At 55.2% G+C, this 25185-nt stretch overlaps 2 protein-coding genes across 4 annotated transcripts in view; both read left to right on the top strand.

Annotated features, from left to right (window-relative positions):
* The window catches only part of PHKA1 (phosphorylase kinase regulatory subunit alpha 1), a 30860-nt gene extending 16596 nt beyond the window's left edge, over positions 1-14264 (top strand). The window contains exons 19-33 of one of the 2 annotated variants that reach the window (XM_066639979.1): positions 1673-1849; positions 2335-2423; positions 3049-3185; positions 4364-4520; positions 5422-5501; positions 6225-6303; positions 6394-6523; positions 6775-6876; positions 7118-7233; positions 7927-7965; positions 9094-9138; positions 9251-9424; positions 10145-10198; positions 10803-11003; positions 12152-14264. In XM_066639979.1, coding sequence (XP_066496076.1) covers positions 1673-1849; positions 2335-2423; positions 3049-3185; positions 4364-4520; positions 5422-5501; positions 6225-6303; positions 6394-6523; positions 6775-6876; positions 7118-7233; positions 7927-7965; positions 9094-9138; positions 9251-9424; positions 10145-10198; positions 10803-11003; positions 12152-12325 — 1754 coding nt within the window. In that variant the 3' untranslated portion in view covers positions 12326-14264. The remainder of the gene's footprint in view (positions 1-1672; positions 1850-2334; positions 2424-3048; positions 3186-4363; positions 4521-5421; positions 5502-6224; positions 6304-6393; positions 6524-6774; positions 6877-7117; positions 7234-7926; positions 7966-9093; positions 9139-9250; positions 9425-10144; positions 10199-10802; positions 11004-12151) is intronic. The other variant, XM_066639980.1, reaches the window with a different exon arrangement.
* Positions 14265-15237: 973 nt separating this feature from the next.
* On the top strand, positions 15238-22783 carry HDAC8 (histone deacetylase 8). 2 transcript variants are annotated; one of them, XM_066640116.1, is made up of 11 exons: positions 15238-15341; positions 16147-16199; positions 16669-16799; positions 17099-17240; positions 17864-17976; positions 19166-19243; positions 19990-20098; positions 20283-20455; positions 21342-21436; positions 21645-21750; positions 22337-22783. In XM_066640116.1, exons 1-11 carry the CDS (start codon positions 15258-15260, stop codon positions 22357-22359), a joined length of 1107 nt encoding a protein of 368 aa, XP_066496213.1. In that variant the 5' UTR covers positions 15238-15257; the 3' UTR covers positions 22360-22783. The 2 variants fall into 2 exon arrangements, with proteins under 2 accessions (XP_066496213.1, XP_066496212.1); XM_066640115.1 differs by having other exon boundaries at positions 21627-21750.
* Positions 22784-25185: the final 2402 nt, after the last annotated feature.

The following is a 25185-nucleotide window of genomic DNA, read 5'->3' as shown; positions in this document are numbered from 1 at the left end:
CCTTTTTTTCTAGGCCAGTGGTTCTCACACATTTAGCACATCAGGGAGAAAGGCGGAATACAAATCCAATCAATCAATCAATCAATCAATCAATCAATCAATCAATCGTTAGTTAGTTAGTTAGTTAGTTAGTTAGTTAGTTAGTTAGTTAGTTAGTTAGTTAGAGAGATAGAGAGATAGAGAGATAGAGAGAGAGAGATAGATAGAAGTACAGATCTGTAACATTTCCCCAACTGCAGTCGCATACCAGGGTAGCATCAATTCTAATATATTAAAAATAAAATATTGAAATGATGGGGACCCACCTGAAATTGGCTTGTGACTCGAAACTACAGTTTGAGAAACACTGGAACGGTAACATTGAGAAACATTGGAAAGGGTAGGTTGAGAGGAATCCAGTGACACCAGAATAGTCCCGATCCGATGAATGCAGAACCCTCCAAAAACCACCTGAGAAGGAAGTCCCTTCCTCCAAGCTGACAAATGTATTGAGCCCTATGGAAAGCGAAACTAAGCGACATGTTTGCGTATACCCAGTAAGCAACCCTGCCTTGGCTCGTGGTCAGATCGGGCAAAGAGGAATGCAAGGCCACCACATAGTTCCCAATCTGTTGAAAGCGGAGCTCAACAAATGTTCCAGAAGGCAGCCCCCTCCCCCCCCATAAAAAGAATAAAACAGGCTTGAGCTGGTAAGGTGAAATTTTTTTTTTTTACTACTTGCAAAGGTAGGTGGGTCCTGATCGTGATATGGCTTAAATATAAAAACTTAAATTGAACTGGGCACTGGGTAGGGTTGAAAATCTCACTGATTTTTGTGTGTGTGTGTGTGGGGGGGTGTTATTGCAGGCAGGCTACAGAGAAAATTTACTTGGTGGAAGAGGGCTGGCTTCCCCTTATTTAGTTCACTTTCATTTAATTATTTATAATTATTTTAATTTGCTTGATGATGTCACTTCTGGTGGGTCCTGGACTGATTGTCGTTCTAAAAGTGGGTCCTGGTGCTAAAAATCTCTGCATTAGCCTATACGTGAAGTTCTGATTTTGTGGCCCAAAGCACCTGACTTCACACTTACACTGAAGTACATCTGGCACCTGACTCTGTCCTGCCATGGCTGACAAGGCCCTGCCTGCTGTGTGCAGAGTGCTTGGCTGTAGGAGTTGTCACGGCTGGTGGGGGATGCCCGTCTTTTCTCCATTGGTGCAGCTTCCGGTGTAGCATGCGAGTTGCGTGGCTTGCCAGGGAAGGCTCTTTGGGCCCTGAACTGCGGCTGCTTGTGTGCTGCCCCTGCAGCAGTGACTTGGCGCTTTATGGCTGGGTGGAGAAGAGCCACCTGCAGCAGAGGGCTGGGCGGGGCGAGCGATGGCCGTGCCTCCAGCTGGCAGCCCATCCTAGGGCTCCATTTGGCCAGGAGAGTCGGTTCGTGCCTTTCTTGGGCTGTTCCTGTGGAAGCAGAGCGGGATTTTGTGCAGACGAGCGCCCTGGTTGCTGGCAGTGGTGGGGTTACGCTTGCAGCGGAGGGGCCTGAAGCGCTGCATGTCACTGGGGACTGGTTGAACTGGAAGTGATGGAGGCTCTGCTGCCTCCCGCCCTGTGCCTGCTACATGCCTTCAGGGGTGGGGCTCCTCTTCTGTGGGGACTGACACCTCTCCCCTCTCCTGCCCCTGCTCCCAGCGGACATCTGTGACGAGGTTGCTCAGTACTTGGACCACCTTCTGGAAACAGCCCCACCCAAGGCTGCTCTCCCGCCAACTGCCCAGAAGGGGGGGCTGCATCGCTTCCGGGCTGCTGTGCACACCACCCAGGACCTGATGTCACTGATGACCAAGGCCAAAGAGCTGCACGTACAGAGTGAGTGCAACCCTGGCATGTCCAGGCAGGGCCCCCCCCCCCGGGAATGGCTGCACCTCACCCCCCTCATTTCCTGTGCCTTTGGGCTCCCTGAGTTGCACAGAAAGGGGGCTGTTCCTGCTCCCAGTGCAGTGAGCCATTCCAGGAGTCCTGCGACGAGAGAACAGGGAGTGTGTGTCTCAGTGGGGCTTGGAGCTGCTGGCCGAACATTTCCTCCCGTATGGCTTGGTGTTTGGGCCTGGGATCTCTGCAAGGGCACTAAGCCAGTCATCTGAAAAGGCCCCGACCGGATCACTGACCCAGTGTAGGCCTCCAGCCGCTCTTTGGTTCTCCCAGAGAGGGAGAAGCCTTGGATCCCCTGGCAGCCGGACCCACGTGCCAGCCCTGTTCCTGGGCTCGTGTTCTGTGCACTCAGTTCCAACTGCGGTGCCTGGGCCCTTGCTTGGGCGACCTCCGGTGACACTCTCTGCCTTGGCTCCTTGCAGACGTCAGCATGTACATCCCCTCCAAGCTCTTCCAGGAGTCCCAGCCATCTGTCCATCTGCTGGGCTCGGCACACGAGCAGCAGGCCAAGGTGAGGCTCTGGGACGCGACTCTTTTTCTGAGCTGGGTGCTTTTAGAGCGTGGGTGGGTGGGCCATACCCTTCCACCGCCTCAAGCCCCTCCATGTCTGCTGCTCCTTATGGACGCCTGCCTCCCCATCGTGGGTGAGGCAGGGGGAGGGTGAGCAAGCACTCTCCCATAGAGGGGCAGAGAGAGAGAGAGAGAGTGGACCCTTCTGCACCCCTATGTCTCTTTTGCCTGAACAGAAGCAGTGCATGCTGGGAACCCAGAGAGGCCCAGATCCCCCCTCTTCTCCTGCCACTGTCCAAGCAGAAGGGAGCAGAGGTGGGCCTGGGAGGACTGCCTCTCTGGCAGGGTATGGAGTGTGTTGGGATGGGGGAGGGGCTCGTTCCTGGCCAAGGAGCTCCTGCAAGACCTGCGTCTGTGAGACGCCCACCTGTGACTGAGCAGCAGAGGCTGTGCAGGGCTGGGCCGGGGGGGGGGCTTTGGGTGCCTGCCTACCTGGAGTGCCTGGGCACCCCTACTCTTCCTTGTCCATGTGAGGCACACTGAACAAGGCCTCAAGGGGGAGGGAGTCTGGTCCTTGGCAGGGCAGGGGGCCTCCTCAAGCCTGGCTGGCTCTTCTTCTCCGTCAGCCATCCATTCCTGCAGAGGTGAATCTCCCCAAAGGCGCCGATGGGACTGTAGACTGCCAGGCCCTGGTGGACCAGCTCCGTGAATGCCCAACTCTGCAGGACCAGGCCAACTGCCTCTACATGCTGCATGCAATCAAGTAGGTGGGAGCAGGGGGGCTCCCCTGGGGGTGCAAAGTAGCTCCTCCACTCGCTGGGGGCTCCTCTTGCTATGGGTAGAATGCAGGCCCTGCATTGCTGGCCGGGTGATCTTGCTACTTCTTCCAGTGTCCAAGGGCTGCTTAGTTAAGGCTGCTTTTGACCTGGGAGGCCTGGAATTGGCTGGAGGGTGTGGGGTGCCCGCGGATTTGGGTGCAACGCAAAATGGAGCATGGATGGTTACTAGAGGAAACCTCGCCTGTTCACAGTCAGATCAGATCAGATCACAGTTGAGTCAGATCCTTGACTCCAAGGCAGCACTAGTGTCCCAAGGCTACAGTGAATTTACCAAATCTGCCACCCTGCCACCACAGCCTCCACCTGCCACCTCAGAGACTGGCACACTCTGGCAGATGCAACACCGGATGCGTCTGCCAGAGTGTGCCTGCTTCTGAGGTGGTAGGTGGAGGCTGTAGTCAGGAAGTGAGCAGCCAAACTGGGGCTGCTGCCATTGCCCAAGGCCTCAGTGACGTCACTAGGGCTTGTGTCACCTGGTGCGGGAGGCCAGCACGTCACCCCCTTGATGGACCTCCTCCCATGCAGTGGGCGATCAGTGACCTGGGTGGTGGGCGTGGTGATGTACCATTGCCCCACGCCGCTGGCATTTTGGCTGTACTTTTTGATAGAACACAGATATTTCAATGTGGTTTTTAAAATTGTATTCTGCTGTAAGTTATGCATCAAATGGTATAACATGGTGGTACTGGTCCTACAAACTGCGATTTTGGTCACTCACTTTGCCAGGGTGTCACCTTACTAACACCTTATTAGTTCCATGCTGTGTCATAATAACATCTCATTGGCACTTTGAACAATCAGTCTCATTGCTTCATTTTGAATTAAGGCAAAGTACTTTTTTGTTACATCAGACAGTTGCATTTTTGTGTTCTGGTTTTTTGGCCATAACTCTTGATAGAATGGAGGTCTTCACCAGGTTATTCCATTGCATTCTGCTGTAAATCGCACATCAAATGATAATATAACATGATGATATTATTCCTACAAACTGCAATTTTGGTCAATTGTGTGCATCACACCCATGTGTGTGTCACCTGGTGCAACCCGCATCCTCCTAGTGACACCACTGCAAGGCCCCTTTGTTGGCTGGTTCTACTTGCAGGGGTCCGGACTGGGATACCGAGATCTACGGGGAGACGGGCGCCACGGTCAGTCATCTCCTCATGGAGCTGTACAGCAAAGTGGGGACAACTCGTCAGTGGGGCTTGATCCGCTACATCTCTGGGATCCTGAAGAAGAAGGTGGAGGCTCTTGATGAGGTAGTGGCTTCCTCCCCCCCCCCCCCCAAATCAGGACCAGCTTTTCTGTTCCATCAAAGGCGGTTTTGTGAGAATTGCCTTGAGCAAAGCATTGAACTTCTCATAGTGAATAAAGAGATGTTCTTTTCCCTTTCACACAACACCAGAACCAGGGGATATCCACTAAAATTGAGTGCCAGGAGTGTTAGAACAGACAAAAGAAAAAAAATGTCTTTATCTAGCATGTAATAAGTCTGTGGAACTCCTTGCCACAGGATATGCTCATGGCACCTGAAGGCTTAGATGCCTTTAACAGGGGATTGGACAGATTTCTGGAGGAAATGTCCATCATGGGTTACAAGCCATGATGGGCATGTGCAGCCTCCTGATTTTAGAAGTGGGCTACCTCAGAATACCAGATGCCAGGGAGCGGCAATGTGATTCAGGTCTCTTGTTGTCTTGTGTGCTCCGAGGCATCTGGTGGGTTACTTTGGGGTACTGAAAGCTGGACTAGATGGGCCTTTGGCTGATCTAGTGGGTTCTTCTGATGCTCTTAAGGGGGGTTGTGTGTGGCAGGGGGGCAGGGGGTGAATTTCAGGAAGAAAGCTGGAAGCAGACCAGAGGATTCTGTGCTCTAGGGCAGGGGTCTCCAAATTCTTGAAGGCCTTGGCTTTCTTAGGCTTTCTAATGTATTTATTTAAATTTTATATTTAAAATTTATTTTTTCCGGCCCTTGACACCATGCCAGATATTTGATGTGGCCTTCTGGCCTATAAGTTTGGAAACCCCACTCTAGGGCATGACCTGGGGGGGGGGGGGTCATCTCCTTGCTCTGGTGTTGGGGGACGGGGCTTGGTGCTGCTGCGCCTGGCCTGAAGGGTGGCTGGTTCCGAGCATCCCGCTGGCGTCTTTCCTCACCCAGGCTTGTACTGACCTGCTGTCACACCAGAAGCACCTGACTGTGGGCCTGCCCCCGGAGCCTCGTGAGAAGACCATCACTGCGTGAGTGTCGCCCCCTCCCCAAATCCTTGCTGCCAAGGCCGATCCGATGGTGCCACAACTGAAGTTGGGCTCTTGTGTGTTGTGCCAAGCGGCTGGGCTGGGTTGAGGCACATGTGGGAGACTGTGGATTTGAGCAGGTACATGCTGCAGATGGGGGGGGGGGAATTCTCTTGGAAGGCAACTGTCTGTCAGTACAGAGGCAGAAACATGGAAATGCCCAGCACAGGATGGGAATAGAGGGTTGTTGGTGGGGAAGTTCGGCCTGCTCCGTGCTTCTCCTTGTGAGGCAGCGTGGGCAAGACATGCATCCTGTGCACAGAGGCAATGGGGAGGGGGGGCTGCATCCCTTTACCAGAGCCTCTGCATGCAGAAGGTCCCAGGTTCAATCCCAGGCTAGCAGCATCTCCAAGGCAGCAGGTCAGAGGGGGCGGAGCAAGAGCTCTATGCCTATGTGCTTGGAGAGCAGTGGGTTGGTGCTGGTCTCCACAGCCAGTGGAAAGGAAAGGAGAGTTTTGGATCTTACGTTCAGAACAAATGTAATTGTTCGCCAGCTTCATATCATCAAACATGTGCACACAAATTGAGTGGTGGGCAGGAGAAGGGTCTGGGTGTGAGATTCTGCTCTTATATGCTGGGAAAACCTGTGCTGAGAGTGCCACCTGTTGGAGTCACTCCTGTGTGGGGCAGGGAGGAGGCCATCACCCGTGGCGCTCTCTCCCACAGCCCACTGCCGTACGAGGAGCTCACCCGCCTGATTGATGAGGCCAGCGAGAAGAACATGAGTGTCTCCATCCTGACTCAGGTGTGAGCTGACCCCCCCCCCCCACCTCCCAACTTGGGGACATTTGGGGGGCTGAGTGCAGGCCTGGACAAGTCCTCCTCTCCCCTGCAGGAGATCATGGTATACCTGGCCATGTACATCCGCACACAGCCGGCCCTCTTTGCGGAAATGTTCCGGCTGCGCATTGGCCTCATCATTCAGGTGATGGCCACTGAGCTGGCTCAGTCCCTCTCCTGCTCAGGTAAGTGTACCTGCTGGGGGGGGAGGTTTCCTCGGCACAGCCCTCTCCTGGCCTGGCTCTTCTCCCTGCACCTCTCCGGTTGAGGGGGCCTGGACCCCCCTGTGTTGCTACACAGCTGGTGTAAAGCTTCTCCAGGGTCAACATGAGGACTGCTTCCGCTTCCCCCACCCTCCAACGGCAGGCAGGCAGCTGGCTGGTGGAGGGGAAGGAAAGTGGTTTCCAGCCACTTGCTCTCTCTCTCTCTCTTTCAGCTGAGGAAGCGACCGAGAGTCTGATGAATCTCAGTCCTTCGGACATGAAGAGTCTCCTGCACCACATTCTCAGTGGCAAGGAATTCGGTGTGGAGAGAAGTGGTGAGCCTGGATGCTCTCGAGGCTGACTGGGCATGGCGTGGCACAGCGCGCCACCATGTGTGCTGCCTGTCAACAGCCTTGCCCTCCTGTGGCCTGGCAGGTGCCCCAGTGGCAGTGGCCCCACTTCATGGGAGGTGCTGTTGATGCCCCCCGTAATAGCCAGTGTTTGCTGTCACTACTGCTGGTTTCCAGCCACTTGCTCTCAAGCAGTGTGGGGTTCTGACGGGGACTCTCCCTGCAGTGCGCAGCATGGACTCAGCAATGAGCGCATCTGTTTCCATTTGTGAAGTGGGTCCTGTTGGAGCCACAAAGACGGAGCGTGCCGGGATCGTCCGCCTGAAGAGCGAGATCAAACAGGTGGGCTGCGGGTGGGGAGTCTGTGGCTGCCTCTTGCTGGGGGGAGGGAGGAGGCACTGTGTCGCAGTCACCCTTCCTCGGCAAAGGAGGTCACAGTGCAGACACTTCCAACTTCAGCCCCATTCCCTTGCCCCACCGCAAGGCTTTTGTGGCCTTTGCTTCTTGTGTGCATAAAACCTGCAGATACAGCCCTTCCTTTCTTGGGGGTGTCTTTTGTTTAAATTTTTCATAGTGGCTTCCCCAGGTTAAAAACAGGCATCAGTGACAGCCTTGATCTCGACATGGCAGTGGAACAGTGCAAGAGAAAACAGAGCTGCGTGGATGGGGTGGGGAGGCTGGGGGCTGGTGGCCATATCAGTCTATCCTTTTCCAGTGGGAAGGGTGTCCTTGCATGCAGTGACAAGGGGTAAACTGAGTTTTGGGACCACAGTACAGTCTTCCTATGAGACGACGATGCATTTCAGTGCAAATCTCTCCACTGGGTTGTGGACTGGGACTGGTGCTGACCTGCTGGCTCCACTTGAACGACTGGCCCTCCTCAGGGGGTCCTAAGAAATGCCCTCCCCTGTGTTGACACACTGCCTGCCCCCCCCATGTTGCTTTCTCCAGGACCAAGTGGTGGGTGTCCAGTCAGCCCTCAGCCCTCTGCAGCCAGTACTGATGGCCTCTGTCTCTTCTTGTTTTCTCTTTCAGCAAATGGATAGACGTAGGCAGTCTCTGTCTGTGATGAAGGTGAAATTCCCCCTCCCCTCCCCCAGCACTGGTTGGCTCTGTCCATTCTTGGAGGTGCCTAAACCTGCATGAGCAAAGGGGCGAGTGAGCAGCTATGGCCGCAAGCTTCTGTCCGTCCCCCCCAGGGGCTCCTGGGCCTTCTGACTAGTTGACAGAGAGGGAGCTGTCCAGGAGGGACAAATGTCTTTCCTCTGTCCAGCCAAATGGAGCCCCCTCCAGAACTGAATGTGCCCCCCCCCACCCAAGACTAAGCTCCCATGGAGAAGCTTTCTCCTCTTCCCTGGGCTTCCAGCAGGAACAAGGCAAAGGGTTGCCTGTCTGAGACCCTGATGGGGCGGGAGGGGGGAGTGGTGTGCCTGCCTGTCTGTGTGGTCAGTAAGGACTGGGTTTCTTGCTGCTCTTAGGCACCAGCATCCTCCTGCTGTGCCAGACCAGGGACGGTTCCCTCCAGGATGCCTGCGCCAGAAAGTGGGTCATGAGGTCCCCCTTTCAGAGAGAGCAGTCCCTTGAGGGCACACAGCCCAGTGGCCTTTCCTGTGTGGGGCACGTGGAGACTGATCACACTCGTTCCTGCAGAGCGAGTGAAAGGCCTTCCCTTGGCCAGTTGAGTGACAGCACTTCTGCTGAGAGTGAGACTGTCCTGGAGTGACACTGGGGTAGAGCCTGTTGCGTTCAGAACGTCCTCCACTCAGTTTCAGGCATCTGTGGTAGCTTTGCTGGGAGGGTCTTTCTCCAGCCAGGCTTTGGAGAGACAATGTTGAACAGAGCAGATGGTTCTTAAGTGCCTTGCCTGGTATGTGGAATCACCATAGGTTTGCACAGATGTCGCTGCTGCACCCATTTGACAAGAGAGCAACGAAAGGCACCTGCCTGCAGTGGGGCTCTGTGACTGAGGTCTAGTGACATGTCCTTGCAAAGTGTCTCTTGCACAACCTTCTCCCGCTGGCTTTTTGAGCTCTAACTTGTTAATTTCCCTCACAGCTTGGCTGTAACAGAAGGCCGCATCCATGGCTTCACCCCATAAAGCAACTCTAACACCTTGTCTGGAGAGGTCTGGCCTCTGCTTTGGCTGCAGCCCTGCAGTTGCCATGCCGAGTCCTGACGCGTTCTGTCTTCATTTGTTTCTAGGCTGGCGGGATGCAGTCCTTGGAAGCCGGCATGGAGCTGTCCCAGGTAAAGAACACACCTGGGGTAGCAGGGTTTGCTTCACCCAGGCAACCTGGGAGCTCCCTGGACATGCTGCCCGTGGCTGGTGGGCTGCATCATGATTGTTCTTTCCTCTCAGCTGCCCAGGCACTCTGGAGAGGAGTGGGGGGGCTCTCTGCCTGCTGTGCCAGACGAGGACCGCGTCCCCAAGAATGGGCGCCAGGGCCAGTGGCAACGGAGGCGCAGGCTGGACGGGGCCCTCAACAGGGTCCCTGTGGGCTTTTACCAGAAGGTCTGGAAGATCTTGCAGCAGGTGAGGAGGAGCCGTGAGACCCACGCCAGTGCTGCTGCTGGCAGCTGGCCCAGCAGTGCCCCAGCCCCTCCCTGCCTGCCTGCTTTTCATGGTTTAAATATTGTCACAACAAAAAGGCCTTGTTTTCTGCACCCCTGGGACAAATGACATGTAGAGCAGCAAGACGGGGGGGGGGGGGGAGGAAAGAATGCTTTTGTCTGTGGAAGGTTTGAAATGAGCAGGTCTGCATTCCAGTAGCTTCAGCAATCACGCTTCGGCCAAGAGCAGCCACAGGCTTCATCTCCAGCTTGGGGGGGGGGGGGGGGAGGACAGGAATTCTCTCCTGCAGTTGCATGGGGTTTGGGGTTGTCCTTCTTGCCCCTGAACTCCCAGCCTTGCCCCAGTATGAGCCCCTGCTGTAGTCCAGCTTCATGTTCCCTTCTGGCTCCAGGCTGCTGTGGTGTTTGGGGCCCAGGGCAACTGCAGGGACTGACTCAGTCCCCCCAACTATGAACTGACCTTGTGTGTGACACACAAGACCTGGAATGGGGGAAGGGACTGGCTGTGGCTGCTATTACCTCCCTCCTTGGAAGGTGCTGAAATCCAGGGGTGTGTGTGTGTGTGTGTGTGTGTGTGTGTGTGTGCACGCATGCGCGCACAGAGGGCAGACATCTCTGGTTTTGTCCCACCCCCAAGGCTCCCCAGACATAACCTCCCTCTCCATCTGGTTTTGCTCTACAGTGCCACGGACTCTCGGTCGAAGGCTTCGTTCTCCCTTCCTCCACCACCAGAGAGGTAATGGTTGTGTCTTGGGGAGGGTTCTTTTGCCACTACCTCCACCTGGCAGGACCTTCAGACCACCCAGCAGCCAGACTCCTGAAGACAGAATTGTGTCATAGCGCCACCACCTGGCTGGGGGAGGACTAAGCTGTGGAGTGCTTCAGCGCATTCATACTGATGCTCCATTAGCTCTGCTGGACTTTGATTAAAGTCTTGGATCTTCAGGGGTTGCAAACAGCTCAGCAGAGGACGCTCATGGAACAGCAGAGAGGAGCCAACATGGCATTCCTTTCATCTGCTGGAGTGGCTGCTTCTGTGCCAATACAGTTCTCCGCGGATTAGGAAACTTTTTTGGGAATTATCTGTTCCAAGTAGGGTCTGCATGTTGCCCCAAACTGTGTGCCTCCAGGTCTTTTGTTTGGGGCTTTTCCTCCTTGTGGGTCTCTTGATGCCAATTTCTGTTAGCTGTTTCTCCAAGGATCCCAGGTCTCCCCATCTTTGTCATAGTGGAAGACACTGTGTGTGTGCAGAGAGGTCAAGTCATGCTTCCTGCCAGGAAGGCTGACAGTTTTGGCTGTTTTCTTTGTGTGCACTGACTTGCCTTGTCCTCCTCTACCAGATGACTCCAGGGGAGATCAAGTTTGCAGTCCATGTTGAGTCTGTCCTTAACCGAGTTCCCCAGCCAGAATACCGGCAGCTCTTGGTCGAGGCCATCCTGGTCCTGACTCTGCTGGCAGACATGGATGTCCACAGCATTGGAGGCATCATTGCTGTGGAGAGGGTGGTGCACATGGCCAATGACCTCTTCTGCGAGGAGCAGGTGGGACTTTCCTCCACACTTTTTTTTCTGTTTGGAGTGGGGGGGGGGGATTGGGGGTGTAGGTGTCTGCATCAGGATGAACTTGGGAAGTGAGAGTTCTGCACAATCCAACCCAGAGTAAATCTTTACCTGTATCGTGGAAGTCTCAGTCCTTGTGCTCTCCTGCTCGTGTGTCTCATGAGAAAGGAGGAGACCCAGACACTCACTTTCTTCTCAGAGGAGCCTGGAAGTGCATTGCATTATTGCAGCTCACTTGATTCTGTCTCCAGCACTGAGCAGATCCCCCCCCCAGCCATATGTGCCTGTCCCTTGCAAGGGAGAAAGCAGAAGTAATAAGAAAGATGGGACTGGCCTTAGGAGCCGCGGGGCCCATTGCAAAACATTCTTGTGCCCCCTCAGAGGACTCCCTACTCACTAGGAGTACCTCAGTGGTGAGGCACCTGGCAGCAGTGTCAGCACCTACTACTTCCAGGGGGGCCGATTTCAAGCCAGTCAGACCCAGGAGCAGACAGGAGGGCTGTCCAGCAGCAATGCTCAGTTCACTGCACCTCCTGGCAGTGCCTCAGCATGGAAGATTCCATGCCAGTGCGTCAGCTGCAGGGCAAGGTGTTGCTGCAGGTGCTCTGCTCACCACTTCGGTGTCAGCCCCCTCCAGATATGGGGCCCAGTTGGGCCAAATTGCCCTAAGCCTGGCCCTGAAGAAGATGGTGGTCTTAATAGGTGACTGGAATTAGGCAAACATGTCCTTGCTGGTTTTGTTTGCAGGATACCAGAATTGTAGATTTGGGGTCTCCTCTATGGAGGAGGATCTCCTCTAAAGCCTCCTCTGAGCGGCCTGCTTGGAGGCAGGCTGTGGAGCATGGCCTTTCCCAGTTTGAAGAGACACGTGGCCAACAGTCTGAGGCAAAGAGGCAAAGAAGGAAGGCCCGTAGCCAGGGAGACAGACTGCACTTGCTCCCAGTGTGGAAGGGATTGTCACTCCCGAATCGGCCTTTTCAGCCACACTAGACGCTGTTCCAGAACCACCTTTCAGAGCACGATACCATAGTCTTTCGAGACTGAAGGTTGCCAAGTAGATTTGGGGTGGGGGGATGCCCCAAATTCCAGGCTCCAGAGATAATCTCCTTTTCTCTCCCTGCTGCAAACAGAAAATCCTGGGTGCGGATTCCAAAATGCTGGAGAAGGACCCGGCCACAGGAATCTGCACTTTGCTCTACGACAGCGCTCCTAGCGGCAGGTTCGGCACCATGACTTACCTCTCCAGAGCTGTTGTCACCTATCTTCAGGAGTTTCTCCCCAGCAGTGGCTGCATCATGCAGTAGATTGATCTGCAAACCTGTGCCAAGAAATCCAGTGCCGTCTTGGATGTGGAGCCTGCCTTAGGCTGCTTTGCTGGCAGGTGTGGTCCACACAGACCACCTTGCCTGAGGAAACCTGTCCAGTTTGGGGGACTGGACTCTCCTACACACCCCACCCTGGAAACCAGCCTTGTGCTGCAGCTTCAGCTGCTGTTCTGATGAGAGAAGAGACTCTTCCCAGCACGGTTGCAGGAGCGGAGAGCAAGGTGCTGGTCTGCACAGGCAGAAATGCTTTACTTGGAGACCCTTCACTTGGAGATTCTCGGAATGGATCCTCCTGGGTGCTGATGGGGGGGTCAGCCATGTACTGCTTTGGGTTACTGGTTTCACTGGGGGCTTCCAGGAAATAGCTTGATCTAAAGGGCAACGCTTGTGCTCGGAGTGCCTACTTTTGGGGGAGGGGCTGCAGATTTTGCCTCCTTTCTGCTGTGGGCTGCACCTGCTGTCTCTTGTGTGACTTGAATACATCAGGTTTCTGCCCAGGTTTTCCCAGCAGACCGGACTGTACAAACCTTATGTGTTCAAGTCACACAAGAGCGCCTGAAGTGCCTTCATTGTAATCCCTGCTTTGCAACAGAAGCAGCCTTCTAGTTGTCTCCTCTGCACCTGTGCTGCTGCCCAGACCCTGGAAGCAAAGCCTGTTGCCATCTTCCCTTGGGCACAGGTGTGGGCTGCACAAGGAGGCAGACCTGTACAAAACTACCTTACAAGTTAGTGCCCCTGGCAAGGCAGTGCTTGGGAAGGGAGAGACACTGTAGTCAGCAAGGGCTGTGGGTGAACAGGCAGGCAGGCAGAGCCTGGGTTCCTTCTCTTGCTTGAACCTGAGACTGGAGAGTGGGATAGTTCATTCTTATAGACTTGAAAAGTCATCATTGGCCTTGTCTTGCAGCTACTGCTGTGAGAATGTCGCTGCCCCCCCCCTTCCAAGGTGGATTTAGAGGACTCACCTTTGTGGAAGGCAAATCACCTTGCTGTGGTGCAAGAAGTAATCTGAGCTGGCAGGGTTTGGAGATGTGGGGCTGCATGGTAGACCCACCTCCTTCAGGGCAGGAGGGATCCTCTGTGTTTCTGTGGTGCACACTGAACACAGCGCTGTGCTTGCTTGAAATAACACCAAGTGCCAAATCCTTCTTTTGGGGAGGGGGGAGAAGGCAGGAGATGACATCTGAAACTGGAGATACTAAAAATGGACAAGTTTACAGTGAGTTCTGGAACTGCAGCCTGCGGGCTGGTTTTTGCAATGCACTTTTGTGATAATTTACTGACAGGGCCAAATCCTATCCAATTTTACAGTGCTGGTGCAGCCCTGCCAATAAGGCATGTGCTGCACCCTGCAGTAGGGGGGCAGTCATGGAGGCCTCCTCCAGGTAAGGGAACATTTGTTCCCTTTCCTCGGGGCTGCATTGCAGCTGCCCCAGTATTGGAAAGTTGGACTGCAACCCTAACCACACTTTCCTAAGAGTAAGCCCCATTAAACAAAATAGGACTTACTTCTGAAAAGACCTGTTTAGGATTGTGCCCTTGGAAAGCTAAGCTATCCAGCTTTCAAGCGCCAATGCAGCAGTGTCAGTGGGGCATGTGTTGCATCCTGTGTTGCGCAGGCAGTCATGTAGGCCACCTCCAGGTAAGGGGACATTTATTCCCTTACCTTGGGGCTGCATTGGTGCAGGAAAATTGGGTAGGATTGGGCCCATACTTCGTTGCACTATAGTTGTGTTGTTCAACAAGGGCTCTGAGGTGTGCAATTCTTGAAATCTTGACATCTTACTCTTTGGTTGCTGTGGTTTTTTGTGAGTGTGCATGTGAACTGACAGCCCCAGTTCAAGGGCATTTTAAAAGCAGTGTGATAAACCCTTTTCCTTACGTTTTGGAGAGTGGCTGGAATAAAGGCCTCTGTTTCAGAGCCTTTGCGTCTGTGTTTTGTGTTCTCACTGCCAGTGGCCTTGGGTTCTGGAGGGCTGGATTGTGGGGCCGATTAGCAGCCAGCTCCTAGGCTGGCTCCTGGAGGTCTCCATGTCCGAGTAGCCGCAAGGGAGGAAATGGACCTATCTGCCTCTCCTGGGCGAGGAGCTGAACCCAGTTGCCCCTGCCCATCCGTATGGGGCCTGAGTCTGCTCAGTGGACACCAGGAGAGGCTGCAGCGGCCCTGGGCAGGGTCAAGCCCTGGCCTGGGGGCTCAGCTAAGAACATGCTCTGCAAGGAACATTCCCCAGAGCTTGCTGGTGGTGTGAGGACTCAGGTCTTCTTCGTCCAGGCTCAGTAGTGTGTGTGTGGGGGACCTAGTAGGCATCCCCAGCCTCCCTGGTGGTCTGCCCCTGGAGTGGCAGGTGTCAACGGTCCCTCTGCTCCTGAGGCGGGCGTGCTGGCCCTGAGCTGCAGCCCCTGAAGGGGCCGGATCCCTCCCCTCCAGCAGGGCAGAGAGGATGCGAGTGCCTGTTTGCAGGGGGTCAAGGGGGCTATGGCTGGAGCAAAGTTACTCTGCACATGCTCGAAGTGTTGTCTCCAGGGTCTGCACCCATGCGGGGAGGGGGAAGTGGCAAGCAGCTCCCCCACCCCACGCTGAGCTCTGGGCAGGGAACTCCCCCTGCGTGCTTGGTGAACAGCCTTGGTCCCATCGGCGCCCCGCCCGCCTCTCTCCTCCTGCGGGCCAGCCAGGACCAGCACCGACCACCTGCCCGCTCTTCCTTCCCTGTGCCTGCAGCGCCCTCGGAGCAGGGACCTGCCCCTGTAAGCCCCCCCCCGCAGAGATTGCTGCGCGGGGGACTACAGCGCCCAGCATGCACCGCGAGGGCAGTCCTTGCGGCGCCTGCGCAGTCCGTCCTCGCCTCACCGGAAGGAAACTACACCTCCCGGCGGCCCCCGCGGAGGACCGCCCCCTCGCTCCCCTCAGCCGCCGATGGCCGCGCAGCTTCAGCCGGTCTACGTGTGGAGCGCCGAGTACCTGGCGCGCTGCGACGCCCTCTGCAAAGTGCCCCGCCGGGTGGGTGGGGCGGGGGTCTGGGTGGAGCCGCTCGGAGCCGGAGCGCGGCCTGGGGTCCCGCAGGAGGCCCCAGGAACGCCTTCGGCCGGCCCGCCGTGGCCTGCGGAACTCCTTGCCACGGGACGGGCGCTGCCCTGCCTGGCGCCTGGAAGGGGCTGGAGAGGCCGTCGAGGGAGGTTCTGGTGCGGGGCGGGCCTGATCCTGCAGGGCTCCTCTTGTGCTGTGCGCGCCCCCTCCAGGGCTTCTCGTCCCCCAGAAGTGGGGAAGGACAGCGCAGGCGGGAGACCCCCCCCCCGTTGTCTCAGAGGCCACCCTGAGCCTGGGGACGCCCCCCCCCCCCGTGCAGGAGCCCCTCTCCAGGCGCTGCTCTTCAGTTCCAGTGCAGGCGGTGGCGTAGCTGGAGGGGGACGGAGCGCTCAGCCTGGCAGGGAGCCTAGTTGAGGCGGGCAAGCGGCCCCTCCCTTCGGAGCCATTCCCAGCGGGGAGAGCAAAATGGAGCCATATGGTGTGTGTATTTAAGGTGCTCCCCCTGCCAGGAATGGCTCCAGAGGGAGGGGCCGGAGCTGCTGCCTGGAGGAGAAGAGCAGGTTTGCTGCTGCTTCTGAAGCCCCAGAGTGCCTGGACTTTGGCACTTCAGGCCACCAGGAAGGGCCTTTGTACAGAACTCAGTGGCTCTGTGGACACCAGCCTTGCCACCTTTGCCCTGGTGGGAGCTTTCCAGCCTGCTGGCAGAGGTGGCATGTGGCACTGGAAGAGCAGTTCTTGCCTTGCACTGAGTGGCACTCACTGTGCATCTTTTCTGCAGGCCAGCATGGTCCATTCCTTGATCAAGGCCTACTTGCTGCTCGATCACATGAGGTAGGCAGAGCTGGGGCTGCTCCGTGACCTTGAGCCTGCTGGGTGCTGTCTTTGTGAGCAACCTGGAGGCTTCTCCCCATTTCTGAAGTGCTTTTGCCAAAGTACCCTGGAGTTTGCCACTTAATTGGGAGCAGCAGGACTGCAGCCTTCATGCCCAACTCCAGAGCCTTATGGCCTACTATGAGACAAGAGGGAACCTCCTTCCCCAGGTCCTCTCATAATCTTAACCAGTTGTTTGTTCTGAAAATACTTGTGAGGCAGGGCTGCTGGAGATGGGGAGTTGTGGTGCTCTGTTACCCAACTGGGTAAGGCACATGGCAGCCACAGAGAGAGGCCTGGTCATTCGCTCCAGAGGGGCCCTGTCCTCATTGCTCCTGCTGTAGTAACCAGACTCTCCTTACCTGTGTCTGGTGGGCTGTGTTGCTCTCCAGTTTGCGCAGGCTCCTTCTCACTCACTGGCCTCCCCCAGGATAGTCAAGCCCAAGGTGGCATCCATGGAGGAGATGGCCAGCTTCCACACTGATGCCTACCTGCAGCATCTGCAGAAGGTCAGCGAGGAGGGCGATGACGACCACCCGGAGTCCGTGGAGTATGGCCTAGGTGAGCCACTCTGCCACATTAGTTTCTGAGCATGTTAGTTAGCACATTAATTTCTGAGTATTTCTTCAATTCCAGGTCTCAAGATGCATGTGTGAGGGTGGCCAGGAGCCCACCTGCCCAGCCCAGCGCCAGTCAGGTTGCTGCATCACACATCCATTCATCGTATCCTGCCCCCTAGGCCAGGGCAGCAGATAGCAGAGAGGAGCCAGTAGCTGCATAGGCTGCTGGTCCTGGTGTGTGCCTTGGCTGGGGTTCTGTAGTGCCCTTCTGCAGCCACCCTCCGCCTGTGTTCTCTCCAGGTTATGACTGCCCGACCACCGAAGGGATCTTTGACTATGCGGCTGCCGTGGGAGGAGCCACCATCACAGCTGCCCAGTGTCTGGTGGAGGGCAAGTGCAAGGTGGCCATCAACTGGCCTGGAGGGTGGCATCATGCCAAGAAGTAAGGACGCCTCCTCTGCCCTTGCCCACTGCATCTGGGTTGGGAAGTGAGGGCTCGCTTCTGCCTGCTAGGGGAGAACAGAACACTGGAAGAGGCCAGGGAGAGGGGCTTCATAGTGCTTTGGGGAGTGGAGTTGCCCAGCAAACAAGAAGCAGGGGAGGGAGGGAGGGATGTGCTGAGGTGCCCAAGGAGGAAACGGTGAAAGTTCTGCCCCTAGAGTGACCCATGGAAGTATCTGGAAGGGTTCGTTTCAGAAGGTGGCTTCCTCTCTAAAACAGCTTTTGTATTTATTAAAGCATTGCCGTTCCACTTTGTCTCCAGGAGGCCAGGGTAGAATGCACAGTTCTTCACTCCCCCCCCCAGCAGTCCTGTGAGTCGGCTGGACTAAGGGACAGTGACTGGCTCCAGAGAGTTTCAGGGTTGAGTGGGGTTTGAACCTGGGTCTCCCAGCACTGACCACTGCACCCTGCTGGATCTCCATAGAAGCTTGTTGGCCTTCTCTCTCTAGTCTTGTGGAAAGCAAGGAAGCTTTTGGCAGAGCTTGGATGCTTTTGAGTGCAGGCTGGGCGTGATGGTTTCTGACTTTGCACGTTTCACCAGTCATGAAACTTGTTGGCTTGCAGAGATGAGGCTTCCGGCTTCTGTTACCTGAACGATGCTGTCCTGGGCATCCTGCAGCTGCGCCGGAAATTCGACCGCGTCCTTTATGTCGACCTGGATTTGCATCATGGGGATGGTGAGGGTCCTGCTGGCAGCCTGGTGGCCACCCCAGCCCAGTTCCTGCCACAGTAATGACAGGAGTCATAAACACTTAACTCTCACGCTTTCTAGGTGTGCTGAGTGCTTCACACCAATTGTCATGTTGTGTTCCTTGCAACAATCTTACGAGTAGCTGTTGCAGTTATCCCTACATGGTGATGGAGAAGACTGGAAGCCATATAGGAGACTGTGTGGCGGGCCAGATTCAAGCTGGGGAAATGATGATTTCCAGCTCAGTCTCTGAGCCCAACTCACCCTGAAAGTAGACCCTGAATTTTTCCCCTTAATGCAGCCTGCTAACCCTAACCCCCTGCCGTGCCCTGATGCTTCCTCCCCTGGGTTTTTGCAGCCTCCATCCCAGAGAGAGCTCGACTGCAAAACGCATAACCTCAGCCACAGACACGTCCGTAGAGGACACAGAAGCGCCTTCTGTTTGTGTTATGTGGAATGTTTGCTTTGGGCTCTGATAGTCGGATCTCTCCGAGGGTGCTGGCAACTTGGCTGGGGTGTCTGTTGTGCAGCCAAGTTGGCACAGCCATCGAGCATGCTGCTGAGAGAGGTTGGCACCTGCCATTTCCCTCTTTGCCATTTAGTTTTGATGCAGGTGGATTTCTGGGCTGCAGCCACAGGGGACATTGTCCTGAACCTGGAACAAAACCAGTTGCTGTGGGGTGGGGGCGCATACTGCTAAATTCCTCCTCTCCTGGACTGTTGTGCTGAGTTCCATGTGGGCCCACTTCTCCCCTCTTGCCCCATCCCCTCCCAGTGGACCAGTGGCCCATTTGCCTTTGTGTTCCACTACCAAGCTACTCCGGAGAACTGTCCTCCCCAAATTGGTGTGCCCATTCCAGCTTTCCAGGTGCCTGGGCTGCAGGATGAAGAGCCTTACCCTGGCACGTTGCAGCTGCTGCCTGACAAGGCCCCTCTTACCTGCTGCTCTGAGTTTGCCAAACTCCTGCCACATCTGAGTCAGGTCCTCTTAGAGCTTGACTCTCTCAGCAAAACATGGCTGCATGGCCAGGGCAGCTGCTCGCCCTCTTTGGCTGCAGTCTTCTCCACTCCAGGGATGCTTAACTCTCAGACCAGGCTCTGAGGTGTCATCTGCAGCATGTCATTTATGCAGATGGCTGGTGAACCAGCCCTGCGTGTTTCTTCTCTCCCTGCAGGTGTTGAAGATGCCTTCAGTTTCACCCCCAAAGTCATGACGGTCTCGCTGCACAAATTTTCGCCAGGCTTCTTCCCAGGCAAGTGGGCTGCTTGCTGCACTGGGTGCTGCTACCTTGAAGCCCCTCGCTGCTTAACTATAACTGGGCTAAGAGGTGTTTGTCTAGTGGTGGCTCTAACCTTTGGAGGTGTGCTGGGGACCAGCCCATGAGCAGGCTTTCTCAGTGGTATTCCCTGTGCTGTGGAACTCCCTTCCCCTGCGAGTGTGGCTGGCACCCTCCACCAAGATTTTTCACTGGCAGTTGAATGGCAGTTTTTAAATAATGTGCTCTTTCAGGAAGCTTGGCAGTTGCACCTCTTTTGGGTTAGCTGGTTTTTGTTGTGTTAGTTCTTTAGAGCCTTTGTTTCTAAATGCCTTGTTGGCTGCCCACCGAGAAAGGCGGGGTGTGCGTTTTCAGGCAAAAAGAGCCCTTGCCCAGAACCCTGTGTGCTGCTTGAGGAGGCTGTCCAAGGGGGCTCTTCCTTCCTCCTCTGCTCCTGGAGAGCTGATTGTAGCTGCAGGTGCTGGAAATTGAGCCCAGGACCCTCTGCCTGCGTAGGCTGCACTGTCATCCCTCCCGTGTGCCAACAGTGCAGCACTGCTATGTTTCATCTGCAGGGGATTGGGGTGGAAGAGTGTCGTTGCAGCCATCCTTGTTCAGTGGGCCTGAGATGGCTTCAGGGGAGGCAGACTTCTTGGTGTTCTTGATGTCCCACGGTGCTCAAAGCAGCCCCCTCCCGTTCCCCTTGTCCAAGCACATCACCTCCTCTTCTGTGTCTTGCTCAGGAACAGGAGATGTGACGGATGTGGGCCTGGGGAAGGGACGCTATTACAGCGTCAATGTGCCCATCCAGGATGGCATCCAGGACGATCGCTATTGCCAGATCTGCGAGACGTAAGAATCCATGCATGGTCCTGCCCAGGCCTCATCCAGATGGGACATGGGGTCCTTCCCTAACCCTGGAGCCCTCTGCAGCCCTTTTCTGGCCCTCCAAAGGGTGAAGGGGAGGCTTGAGGGGGGCCCCTGTCCCACTGCCGTCTCCAGAGCTGGCTTCCTCTCCTCTCCCCATCCCTTGCAGGGTGCTGAAAGAGGTCTATGTGGCCTTCAGCCCGGAAGCCGTGGTCCTGCAGCTGGGGGCAGACACCATGGCTGGCGACCCAATGTGCTCATTCAACATGACCCCTGAGGGTGTCGGCAAGTGCCTCAAGTATGTGCTGCAGTGGCAGCTCCCGACCCTCGTCTTGGGCGGAGGTGAGTGAGCAGAGGGGCTGAGTCTCCCTGGTGGGGTCTGGGCTGTGAAAGCGTTGGCTGTGCTCCTCTGTGTAAAGCCGCTCGCTCCCCCTTTGGAAACGTCAGTGGGGCTTCCACTGTACCGTTACCCACTTCCTGAGAAGTGTGAAGCCGTCTCTGCAGGATCCAGCTCACCCTTGGGTCCTCTTTCCGGCTTAGGAACCTGCTCTGAAATAGGGGAACTGAGCGTAAAAAGGAAGAACCTCCATGCCCTTTCCCACGGGAAGGGTGTCTTTTCCTTGCTTCCTGGGAAGCCAGCAGCACTGCAGTTAGCAGGAAAGGCTGCCCAAATAGATGGGGTGAGTTCTAGCCAGGTGCCAGCTCCAGCAACAGACACCCCCCAAAAAAATTTAGCCATGAGAGCTCTTGACCCTGATATTACTTTCTTTACATGTCAAAGCCAGATTCATGTTGTGTTTATATTTCTCCTTCTTTGTCTTGGGGGGGTCGAGGTGGCACGGCGGGGGGGGGGTGTTTCCCAGGTTGTCTCACGGTCAGTGGTTGCCCCAGACCAGCCAGTGCCCTCCGACTGGGCTATGGGACCAGTGAAGACTGCCAGACTTCAGACCTCACTGGCCGCTGGCTTGTGCTGGGGCAGTTGCGTGGGCTCTTTGAACCATCACTGGGAGGTGGCTGCCATTGATGTCACCCAGCCAGGCCTCTCAGTGCCATTGATCAGATGTGGGGACTCATTCTGTGGGCTTAGCTGGTGCGAGGTGCAGTTAGCCTGCCTCCGTGGCCCTGGCTGGAACTGAAGATTGACCGGAGTGCCCTGCAGTGTCCCTGCCACTCACACCTGCCTGTCTCTCTCTGCCTCTTCTTTTCAATGTCACATTCCCGGAGAAAGGAGGCTACCACCTCGCCAACACAGCTCGCTGCTGGACGTATTTGACGGGGGTCATTCTTGGGAAAACCCTCTCGTCTGAGATCCCGGATCATGAAGTGAGTCTCCAGCGAGGAGCCCCCCCAAAAAGTTTCCTTCCCATTCAGAGATGAGCTTTTGCCTGGGAACGGAGGTCGTCCTATGAAGCATGGGTGGGGGTTGGGGTCAGCGTGCTGACATTCACTCTCTTCCCTCCCCCATATGAGCCTCACCTGCCGCCTCCTTGCCAGAGACACTTGTTTCCCACAGCCTCTCCCTCCTCTGCAGTTCTTCACAGATTACGGCCCAGATTATGTGTTGGAGATCACCCCAAGCTGCAGACCGGACCGCAATGAGCCCCAGAGCATCCAAGACATTCTCAATCGCATAAAAGGTGAGACTTTTAAAGTCTTAAAGTTTTACGGATAAGTTTATCCTTATAAAGAGGATAAGCCTCTCCTCACCAGGAACAAGGCTCTGGGGGCTGTGGACATTGGTGGATCTGGCACCTGCTTGCTCACCTAGCTGAATAGACTACTGTGTGAGGCAGGCCTGGTGTTGGCCTGGGGCTTGGTTGGGGTCACAAACAAAAGGCCTCCTCACTGTTAACTCTTCCCAGTTACAGCAGTACTTAAATTCTGTTTCTTAGCCAGTACTGAATCACTGTGAGCCTCCATCAAGGAGCATGGAGGTCTCTCGTTGTGAGGGGAGCACCGCTAAGTGGTGGGGGATTTCCCCCTGTGCAAGCAGTGTACATTCCACCCTGCTGTAGCTGTCCTCCTCTGTATGACACTTTCATCATTTGAAAGTCATGCAGAAGACGTGATTGCTCTTGTCTGATTCGCCCAGAGGGTGACTCTGGTCCTTGGGGCAGTGCTTGGGCTCAGAGGCTGGACTGCTGTCTCTGAACCCACTTCAGTTCACCTCCAGCAGGGAGGAGGGAGGGTGCCTTGCTAATGCTGCCTCTGCTCTATTGACAGGGAACCTGAAGCATGTGGTTTAGCACAGGTGGAGTATTAATTGCCTGCACCAGACAGACTGAGGACAGAGAGAGCCATCCCTATCAGGGATGCTGGGACAAATTTTGCAGGACGCCAAGAAGCTGCCGGCCAGCCCAGCTGCTCCTGGGTGTGAGGGTTCCTGAGCCTGCTGCAATGCCCCCCACCCATGCTTGTTCCTTGCCCTAGGGGCAAGTGACTTTGGAAGTGGCTGTTCTTGGAGGAGGGGCAACAGGCCTCTGCCAGAGGGGTGGAGGCACTTCTTGGTCTGTAGGTGGTGCTGTTGTCTCCCTTGGGAGAACTATGGGTGCATCTCACTCTCCTGATGGAGGATGCTCAGCCTGCAGCACTAGCTGCAGGCCCATGGGGGGGGGGAGGAGTTGCCTTTTTAAAACTGTTTGCATCGAAAATAAAGTATTTGATATTTTTGCTGCTTGGCTATGGTCCTTGAATGTTGTGGGGGTGGCTCCATTGTGGTGTTTCCTGGGCCATGTTTGCTTAGGTTGTTGTTCCTGCATAAACATCCCCCCCCACACACACACAGACTGACTGGAGCTGCAGCTTTTATTGTTGGGATCTGTGCAGGCAGTGCAATCAAGACAATTCTTGCAAATCAGAGTCCTTCCCCCAGCTGAGCAAGGAGGGCTGTTAAAACCATCCGCCTCAGAGCATCTCCTCCCTCCCCCCCCTTCATCCAAAAGGAGAAAACTGTCACTTCTGGATGGTTGAAACTGCTCTGCCCAGGCCTCCTGCTGCCTGCTGCTTTCGGTCCTTCCATCCTCGGTGCTTATGGCTGAGGGAGAATCCGCTTACTTGCTTGAATCTCCCTTGCTGAGGGAGAATCAGCCTGGCTTCTGTAAGGGTAAGTCTTGCCTCACAAACCTTTTAGAATTTTTTGAAAAGGTCAACAGGCATGTGGATGTGGGAGAACCCGTGGACATTCTGTATCTGGACTTTCAGAAGCTGTTCTACACAGTCCCTCATTAACGGCTGCTGAAAAAGCTCCACAGTCAGGGAATGAGAGGGCAAGTCCTCATGGATTGAGAACTGGTTGAAGACCAGGAAACAGAGTGGGCGTCAATGGGCAATTTTCACAATGGAGCGAGGTGAAAAGCGGTGTGCCCCAAGGATCTGTCCTGGGACCGGTGCTTTTCAACCTCTTCATAAATGACCTGGAGACAGGGTTGAGCAGTGAGGTGGCTAAGTTTGCAGATGACATCAAACTTTTCAGAGTGGTGAAGACCAGAAGTGATTGTGAGGAGCTCTAGAAGGATCTCTCCAGACTGGCAGAATGGGCAGCAAAATGGCAGATGCGCTTCAATGTCAGTAAGTGTAAGGTCATGCACATTGGGGCAAAAAGTCAAAACTTCACATATAGGCTGATGGGTTCTGAGCTGTCTGACAGATCAGGAGCGAGATCTTGGGGGGGTCGATGCAAGTGTCAACTCAATGTGTGGCGGCAGTGAAGAAGGCAATTCTATGCTTGGGATCATTAGAAAAGGTATCGAGAACAAAACAGCTAATCTAATGCAGTTGTACAAATTGATGGTAAGGCCACACCTGGAGTATTGTGTTCAGTTCTGGTCACCACAGCTCAAAAAGGACATGGTGGAAATGGAAAAGGTGCAATAGAGAGCGACTAAGATGATTACTGGGCTGGGGCACCTTATGAGGAAAGGCTACGGCGTTTGTGCCTCTTCAACCTAGAAAAGAGACGCCTGAAGGGGAACATGATTGAGACAAACAAAATTATGCAGGGGATGGACAGAGTGGATAGAGAGGTGCTCTTTGCACTCTCACATAACACCAGAACCAGGGGACATCCACTAAAATTGAGTGTTGGGAGAGTTAGAACAGACAAAAGAAAATATTTCTTTACTCAGTGTGTGGTTGGTCTGTGGAACTCCTTGCGCCAGGATGTGGCAACGGCATCTGGCCTGGATGCCTTTAGAAGGGGATTGGAAAAGTTTCTGGAGGAAAAATCCATTATGAGTTACAAGCCATGATGTGTATGTACAACCTCCTGATTTTAGAAATGGGCGATGTCAGATGCAAGGTTGAGCACCAGGTCTCTTGTTATCAGGTGTGCTCCCTGGGGCATTTGGTGGGGCCGCTGTGAGATACAGGAAGCTGGACTAGATGGGCCTATGGCCTGATCTAGTGAGGCTGTTCTTATGTGTCCGTCTCCTTTTCCCATCTGTCTTGTGTTCTCAGCATCACCTGGCAGGACAAAGTTCCAAACAACACAGTCCTGGAACGTGCTGGAATCCCTAGCATGTATGCACTGCTGAAACAGAGACGCCTGCGTTGGCTCGGTCATGTCGTGAGAATGGATGATGGCCGGATCCCAAAGGATCTCCTCTATGGAGAACTCGTGCAAGGAAAGCGCCCTACAGGTAGACCACAGCTGCGATACAAGGACATCTGCAAGAGGGATCTGAAGGCCTTAGGAGTGGACCTCAACAGGTGGGAAACCCTGGCCTCTGAGTGGCCCGCTTGGCCTTTCCCAGTTTGAAGAGACACTTGGCCAACAGTCTGAGGCTAAGAGGCAAAGAAGGAAGGCCCATAGCCAGGGAGACAGGCCAGGGACAGACTGCACTTGCTCCCGGTGTGGAAGGGATTGTCACTCCCGAATCGGCCTTTTCAGCCACACTAGACGCTGTGCCAGAACCACCTCTCAGAGCGCGATACCAGAGTCTTCCGAGACTGAAGGTTGCCAACCACAAGGTGTGGGCCCAGTTTTCCCAGCACCAATTCCCTGACAAATGCACATGACAAGAGCCTTTTAACTCCGGCCGGCAGGGGGCGAGCTCCTGGCCCTGCAGGGCGGC

The sequence above is a fragment of the Tiliqua scincoides genome, chromosome 12, assembly GCF_035046505.1.
Source record: "Tiliqua scincoides isolate rTilSci1 chromosome 12, rTilSci1.hap2, whole genome shotgun sequence".
In the NCBI taxonomy this organism is placed as follows: domain Eukaryota; kingdom Metazoa; phylum Chordata; class Lepidosauria; order Squamata; family Scincidae; genus Tiliqua; species Tiliqua scincoides.
Note: the sequence above shows the minus strand (reverse complement) of the source record. Positions and strands in the feature narration are given on the sequence as shown.